At 46.0% G+C, this 7,716-nt stretch overlaps 1 protein-coding gene across 1 annotated transcript; it reads right to left on the reverse strand.

The window, feature by feature from the left end:
• Nucleotides 1-2,162: 2,162 nt before the first annotated feature.
• Nucleotides 2,163-6,994, reverse strand: LOC136549823 (peroxygenase-like). The gene is made up of 7 exons (XM_066541245.1): nt 6,760-6,994; nt 6,441-6,590; nt 6,142-6,210; nt 4,780-4,811; nt 3,982-4,088; nt 2,962-3,087; nt 2,163-2,381 (listed from the first exon to the last, which is right to left on the reverse strand). Exons 1-7 carry the CDS (start codon nt 6,872-6,874, stop codon nt 2,243-2,245), a joined length of 738 nt encoding a protein of 245 aa, XP_066397342.1. The 5' UTR covers nt 6,875-6,994; the 3' UTR covers nt 2,163-2,242.
• Between the last annotated feature and the right edge of the window lie 722 nt (nt 6,995-7,716).

The raw sequence follows: 7,716 nt of genomic DNA on the forward strand, positions 1-7,716 counted from the left end.
GTCAAGCCGAGGACTTGAATTTAGACATGTTGAAAAAGTTCCACCACAAGTAATCCTAGAAATATGAGCATCTATGTCAAGCCGACGACTTGAATTTAGACCTGTTGAAAAAGTTCCACCACAAATAACCTAACCAGTTATATATGTACACAAATGAATAGAATTTCCCTATGAGTCGCATGTAAGAAGGTGTGGTGGTCTAGTGGTGGCCGATGGATTGAAATCCAAATATAAATAGACAAGTCCAATTGAAATCCAAATCCATCCTACAAAGACTAGCTTGTAAATGTGTCATGGTCTTGTGTGTGTTCGGTTCCTTGTTGTACGTAATCTGATCAACAAATTCAGAGATTGTAGAGACTAGGAGATAAGGTTAGCAGATGAATAATAAGCTTGATGTAACAAGTAGTCACAACTATCTCCTGGCCGGCACTTGAGTATGTTGCATCCACTTTTGGTGCAAGATTCCTATTATAGAGATTGCTTACTAGAGCATATGACACGACCGTTACCTAAATCTCCAAGCCACAAGTCATTCAAGTGACATCATAACAAGGTTGTTCAAGTGACTGCGCGACAAGGTATACGTTCCATTGCAATGCAAGGACTTGCTTGCTCTTATTTCCTCGCATAATTTGAACTCAAAACTCAACTTATACATGGAGAAACAAAAAAAAAGAATCTCATTTGGATTATTGGATCAATTGAGATAGTTTAGTGGAGTATATTGAGCTAAAATCTTGTTTTCAGAGATCAAACAGATTGTTGATTTTACTATAGTAAAGAAGACATTTTTCTTCTTAAATATTCAACCCTAGATCACACTAATAAAGTAGGACCCACATAAAAAATTGGGTACCTAGTTTTTCTTGTTTCTACACAATCTTCTCTTAGGAAATAGACACAAACTCCTTGCACTCAAGTCATTGAGTTTAGAAGCTGTGTACTTGATGCAAATTAGTGGGTCCTTGAATATCTAAAAGCACCTAGGCTACTAATTCAGCTTTGATGATTAATGATCAAAACTTATTATGACTAATGTGTACTTTTTAGAAGGTATTGGCTTTAAATTTGTTCTTTAAAGCTAATACCAATTTGACCGGACACAAATTCAAACAATAATGTTACATAATTCAAATTTAAACAACATTGTTTATCATGTCACATAATTCATCAGAATATTAAGTCCACAAACATAAAACATAGCAATACAACAATTCTCTCCTCCATTACCATCAGTCCATCACCACCACTAGCCTCTACCTCAACCCATTACTTGATCCACCACAGTTGTTGTTGAACGCCGCCACCCGTAGAGCCCATGCTTGCACATGCAATTCTAATGTCAGGAAGGGTGCGCGGACGATGGAGGCTGCCAGGGAAGCGCATGCAGGTGTTGGAGACCATTGGGAAGGGCACGCGACAGGACAAGTGGCTAGGGGAGGGCGCACAAGTGGTGGAGGTGGTTGAGAAAGGGCATATGGTGGTGGAGCTGACCGGGGAAGGTCCCGCAGGTGGTGGAGCTGGATGGGGAAAGGTGTGGTGGTTGAAGAGCATGCTGAGGAACGGTTCTAGTCGATGGGGACGAAGGAAGGGGCGGAGGTGATCGGGCACAAGTTAGATTCAGATGAGAGCAGGGAGGGAAACGGTGGAAAATAGAAAAGTAGGGGCAAGAACGAGGGAGGGTCTCCTACTTTTGGGAGCCTCAATAAGGAGTCAATGTTGGAGTGAGTCTTTTTGTCTACTAACACCTAAAGTGAGGCCTAAGTGGAGAAGTCTTACTAGAAATGCTCTTAATGCCTGTCTCTTGCTCACTCCTATTCATGGATTTTTTTTTTCGTTTTTCATGCCTATTTTGAACACATGAGCTTCAGAAAAAAAAAGATTACAAGAGAAATTTACTAGACATGGTATAAACATGAGAAAGCCTTGACTCTTAAATAATCACATATAGGCCACGTTCGGTTCGCTGAAAAAACAAGCCGAAACACTGTTCCAGCTGAAAAAATATGCTGAAAAAGGCGGATTATAAGAGAAGCGAACAAGACCATAGCGCTGCACGAATAGATAAGGATGACAATAATTGCACTATAAGAATGTATATACTACAATATAAAAGCATTTCTTATTTGAAGACGACTCAAAATTACCCTTTTTAAGAAATTGCACAGGACAAGTATAACATGCTAATTTTTCTATCGACAATCTTCTTGAGGTGGACAACTCCTGTCTGGCCCATCCATCAGGAGGATTTTTTGCTGTCTTGCAGTCGCTCAAATAGACTCGCGTCGAACACGCCCCGGACAGTTTCTCGCTGCAACAGACCATCTTTGTCCTTTGCCACGCTGTAGAGTAAATGCCATTCACCGATAGCAGCGATCCTGTGGATACACGATGTAATCTTTCAATCTGATACTTTGGGAACAAAACTTTTAAGCGCGACTACAAATATATCTATAGTAAATAGACAATCAATGGCAAAAGAAAAGAGATAAGGGAAAAAGCTTAAAGTTTTGAAATGTACTCTGAAATACACAGCCCTTTTAAAATATATATGGCAAAATTGAATTTATGTTCAAAGTTTAATCAACGATATTTATTCAATAGGTAGAGTGAAATAAGTATTACTAGATCTGTCATGCAAAGTACTTTAAGTATGCATTGTAAGTTTGCTTATTTGCACAAATGTCTATAGAAAAGACGACTTACAAACGAATGAAAAAGGTAAACAGTGTCATACGTTTAAAAATGGAGGGAGTATTATACCATCAATCTACTATACGTTAGAATTTGAAAATATTACTTAGATGCTGTCAAGACTCGAGTGTACAATTTTTCCCAATAATCGAGTGTAGACATCAACGTTTTATTAAAAAAAAACACTACCCATTATTATAAAAGATCGAGTAACTGAAAATTGGTTAATTTAAGAATAGTACTTCTCAAGCATGTCGTTCTTACCAGCCAAGGAAATCATATATATTGCGGTTTGCCTTAAGCATCAAGTTCATCTCGTCTTTTGTCAACGCATCTGGATGAGTACGACCATACTTGCTAAATATAGCATCGAATTTTGATGGATCAAACCTGAACAAGATCAAGTTAAGAAAAAACTAGTTACATTCAGTGCTGGTCCTAGGATTTTAAAGGCCCTCCGGCGATCTCGTTGTAATGGCCCCTCTTGACCATGTATAAAATCTTATAATATATATGCGCTAATTTTACGTACAAAACAAAAATAAATTCAATAACATATTTTTAATTTAACATGTCTGATAATTATCGAGAAACAATATAGATTAAGGAATATATTTGTAGATGTATGATAATTATCGGGGAATAATATAGATTAAAAAATAATATATTCGCTTTCTTTTCTCACCCCATGACAAATGTTTCTTAGGTAATATTATAAAATTCTAACATGTAAATTAAAAAAAATGATTATATGGGTACAAAGTACTAGAAGTCTGGAATACTATACAAATAATTAATTTGGATTAAAAATAAAAAGGAAAAAATACCTTGGGCCTAAACAACTAATCGATGATCGCAATTCATAAGAAGCAAAGAATCGCAATTCATAAGTCTAGCTCTTCGCGGCGGCGCGGCTCACCAGCTCCGCGCGTGTAAAGCGCACGTCCCGAACTCATGATCAGAGTGTGTTGTGTGCAGCGTGACTCCTCGTCTCCTCTCTACCCGAGGGCCGTGGAGAAAGGAAACTAAGAAAGAAATGTCAATGTTGTCTTTTTGGACCGCCTAGCCAGTTCTATGTCTCTCTTTTTATTAGTTTGCTAATGTCTAATGGACTATAGGACATGAGGATTTGTATACCTGGGCTTGGGCCCCTCCTCTGCTTGGGCCCTCGGCCGTCGAACCTCCTGGCCTACCCTTAGGGCCGGCACTGGTTGCATTTAAAGAGAGATTTTATGTCGAGAATGACTTTAAATTTGTGGCCTTTCAGAAGAGAATAAGCAAGACATACCTCCCTTCAGTGTCAATGTGTCATACGTTTCAGAATCACTCCCGTGTTTAGCCTTATGAATGTTCTTTATATGGACGGAGAGCAAAAGGGATGGTAACCATCCCTACATTCAAAGAGAACATATCTGTTTTAGTAAAATGCGCCACCGATCTTTGAACTTAGCTCAAACTTCAAAAATAGGATAACCATGTGAATATCCAAGGTCATTTGAAAAACAAAAAAAAAATCCAAAATTTGAGAACTTAAAATGAATATTAGGCCTCTAACCTTTTCAAGTATAAAAGTTGTTAACTACAAGTTATAAATCGTGTGGAGCTCTACAGCTTTGATGTAATATATATCTGTCTTCATCAAATTTTATACGAAAAATTATGAATTGTTTTCCATAACAGCCTTTGAAAATAGCCTCATTTATAGAGACCCGACTCTAAAATTGGATTTATAAAGGTGGATCTTGACCATTAGGTCTTTAGATGATCTATAGAGACCACGGATCAAAGAGGCTTATTATAACAATAAAATTCAGTTTCTCCTAAAATTGTTTCTTTTTTGTAGTGGGAGTCACACCAAGCACATAGATGTCACAATGGATTACTTGTTGAAAATCTAGTTACACATACGTTGTTATTAAAACTTTGGATTCAAAAGGGATAAATAAAAATATAAAATAAAAAAATGGCCTCCTCCTGCTTGTTCGTTAAGAAAAAGAATGTCTAAAGCTAGATCACCAGTCTAGCAAAGCTGCTGCGGAACAGCCAAAACCAAAACATGTAGAGAGGTCCACAGAAGGTTACCGGCTGAGTGGGATAACTCATGGAGAGAATTCCTTATTTGACACCAGACAAATGATCCGTTCCTTTTTTGGCCCTCAAAAAAATTTCGTTCCCTATTTGACACCGAGTTCAACTTTCGTTCCTTATACGACACTCCGTTGGGTTTGACATCCGTGAACCGTTAACTGCCACGTGAAAAGACGATTTTGTCCCTGTGGGCCCCACCACCTTCTCCCTCCTCTCTTCCCTTTCTGGCGGAGGAGGCAAGGGATGGCAGTGCCGCTCGCTGGTGGAGGATGCAGGGAGTGGCGGCGCTGCTCGCTGATGGAGGAGGCAGGGGAGGGCGGCGCGGCTTGTTGGTGGATGAGGCAGGGGAGGGCGGCGCTGCTCGCTGGCGGAGGAGCTCGGGCTGAGGTCGACGGAGGTCATGGCGGGGAGGAGCTCAGGCGGAGGTCGGCGCCGGCCATGGAGGGGAGGAGCTCAGGCGAAGGTCGGCACCGGCCATGGCGCGGTTTAGGATGGGCTCTCGCGGCGTGGGATGCGGGCGCGGCCGGAGCTCGCGTGGCTGGTGCAGCCATGGCTCCCTCTCGCGAGGAGCTCGCGCGGGGAGCTCTCACGCGCCGGTGGCAGGCGCGGGGCTGGCCGAGGGCGGCGCGCTGGCTCCACCAGATCGCGGTGCGGCGCAGCGGTCCGAGCTCCCACGCTGCCATGGCGGGACGGAGCGCGAGGTCGGGAGGGAGGGCGCGACCTCGGGGAGGACAGCGCGCGGCCGTCGTGAGCTCGGTGCGGCGGGCCGGGGCGAGCATGTCGGGGGCCGTCGCGGCTATGGCTGGGGAAAACCTCACGAGGAGCTCGCGCGGGGAGCTCTCGCGCGCCGGTGGCAGGCGCGGGGCTGGCCGAGGGCGGCGCGCCGGCTCCACCAGATCGTGGTGCGGCGCGGCGGTCCGAGCTCCCACGCTGCCATGGCGGGACAGAGCGCGAGGTCGGGAGGGAGGGCGCGACCTCGGGGAGGACAGCGCGCGGCCGTCGCGAGCTCGGTGCGGCGGGCCGGGGCGAGCACGTCGGGGGCCGTCGCGACTATGGCCGGGGGAAAACTCGTTGAGGGCCGTCGCGGCCATGGCCGGGGCGAGCTCGTCGAGGGCGGGGAGCGGCGCGGCCATGACCGTACGTGGGGAAGAAAGGGAGGAGAGGAGGGTGGTGGGGCCTACAGGGACAAAATCGTCTTTTCACGTGGCAGTTAACGGTTCATGGATGTCAAACCCAACGGAGTGTCGTAGAAGGAACGAAAGTTGAACTCGATGTCAAATAGGGAACGGAAATTTTTTGAGGGCCAAAAAAGGAACAGGTCATTTGTCTGTTGTCAAATAAGGAATTCTCTCTAACTCATGACGAGGTTGATGAGGAACCCGAAAACGAGGGATGTAAAGAACCCACACCCTATTGCTCGCATGCCTGAAAATCATGGAGGCAAAGCAGATTAAAGGATCACTGCAACAGCGGAATCGATGAAATAATCTTCTCCTGTCGATCGATTGCTAATTTATGTACTACCACTGGCAGAGAAGACGATTTTGCTCTGCACGCGGCTCCGCTCTGTGGCCCACAGACTTTACCAGCATGAAAACATGCATGTTATGTCATTTGGGTGATTCGATCGATCAGGTGGTGGTCACCTCACCTACCTTTGAAAGTCTCCCAGGGGTAGACGATGCCGTCGCCGTTGCGGTCGAAGAAGGCCACGTGCTGCTGAAGCACGCTCATTCCGCGGGGGTCGCGCCCCTCGGTCCCGTTCGGATGGTCCGCGTCCACCGCCACCATTGCCCTCGCGAGATCTGCGGGGACAGGGACACGGAAACAATGAGCTAGTGCGCTCTGCCTGAGCTGCATCATGTTTCGTTGTCATGTACTACTAATGCAGTGCATGCAGTTAGTGCAGAACACAGCTGAGCTGCCAGATTAAGGCGGCGGCATTGATGAAAGATTGGAAGTTGCTATGCTTACATGGCTTGGGAAGCTGCTCCTGCAGGTCGGGGTTGAGCTTGCGCTCCCTCGTCACGGCAGCCTGGGTTGCCTCCGTCTCCAGAGACGAGACGGCGACCGACGACGGCGACGCCATGCTCGCTCGCTCGCTCGCGCTTAGAGTTCGCGAGATCCGCAGACCAAACCAAGGAGAACCGGGATTTGGAGAAGGAGAGTGCAGCCACAAGCCCACAAGCAGGGAAAGGAGGGCGTTAGGATGCACGACGACGCAGGACGGATCGGGAGCCGGCGTCGGTGACTATAGAAAATCTGTCAACAGACAACTAAAGCTCCCTATATACTATACCTTTGGGAGCTGAAGAAAGGTGCTGAGACGGCTCTCTCTGCGCCGTGTCCACCCGGCAGCAGCGCACAGGGCGCGCGAACTACACGTGGTGGACAGCAGCGCCACGCATTGATCGCAAAAACAATCTCGCACAAGTACAACGCGCGAGCAGTTTCATCAGACTATAGAAACGGTGTTCGAAAAGATGACGATGACGCGGGTCCCTCCACTGATGATAGAGTGAATCAGCAGTTCGTGCTGGACCTCGGGCAGGTGCAGGGCAAAACGTACTTCTTCGCCTCCATTCACGTGATCGATCGCCGATTCTGCTTTGTCCAATCAGATTTGAGATCACCCCAAACCCAGAATCGATTAGATGTCTGGGTGGTTACCGAAGGCGATCAGCTCACATTGCCTCCGTGTGTGTGAGTCCAAGAGACGTCAGAGTCAGACGCGATCTCCTCGCTTGTACGATTGGGAGTGCCGTGTGCGGAGTGTATGGATGGCACCGTCCAAGAACTGTTATAGTATAGTATAAGCTCTTGGCAGAGATAGAAATTCGTGGTTTGTACCATCTTTTCTTTAAAAAACAGGTTTGTACCATTTGGAGTCAAATAGCTAATGGCCTCCCATGCATTGCATGCATGTTGCCC

This window comes from Miscanthus floridulus, chromosome 1 (assembly GCF_019320115.1).
Source record: "Miscanthus floridulus cultivar M001 chromosome 1, ASM1932011v1, whole genome shotgun sequence".
NCBI classification, from domain to species: Eukaryota; Viridiplantae; Streptophyta; class Magnoliopsida; order Poales; family Poaceae; genus Miscanthus; species Miscanthus floridulus.

What these genes read in the sequence shown, in the direction of transcription:
- LOC136549823 (XM_066541245.1), bottom strand. Translation starts at nt 6,874, where the DNA reads ATGGCGTCGCCGTCGTCGGTCGCCGTCTCGTCTCTGGAGACGGAGGCA. An exon ending in CCCCTGGGAGACTTTCAAAG is followed by an intron (nt 6,211 to 6,440) that starts GTAGGTGAGGTG and finishes CATGATTTTCAG; the next exon opens with GCATGCGAGCAATAGGGTGT. An exon ending in TTGACACTGAAGGGAGGTAT is followed by an intron (nt 3,088 to 3,981) that starts GTCTTGCTTATT and finishes GATCTTGTTCAG; the next exon opens with GTTTGATCCATCAAAATTCG.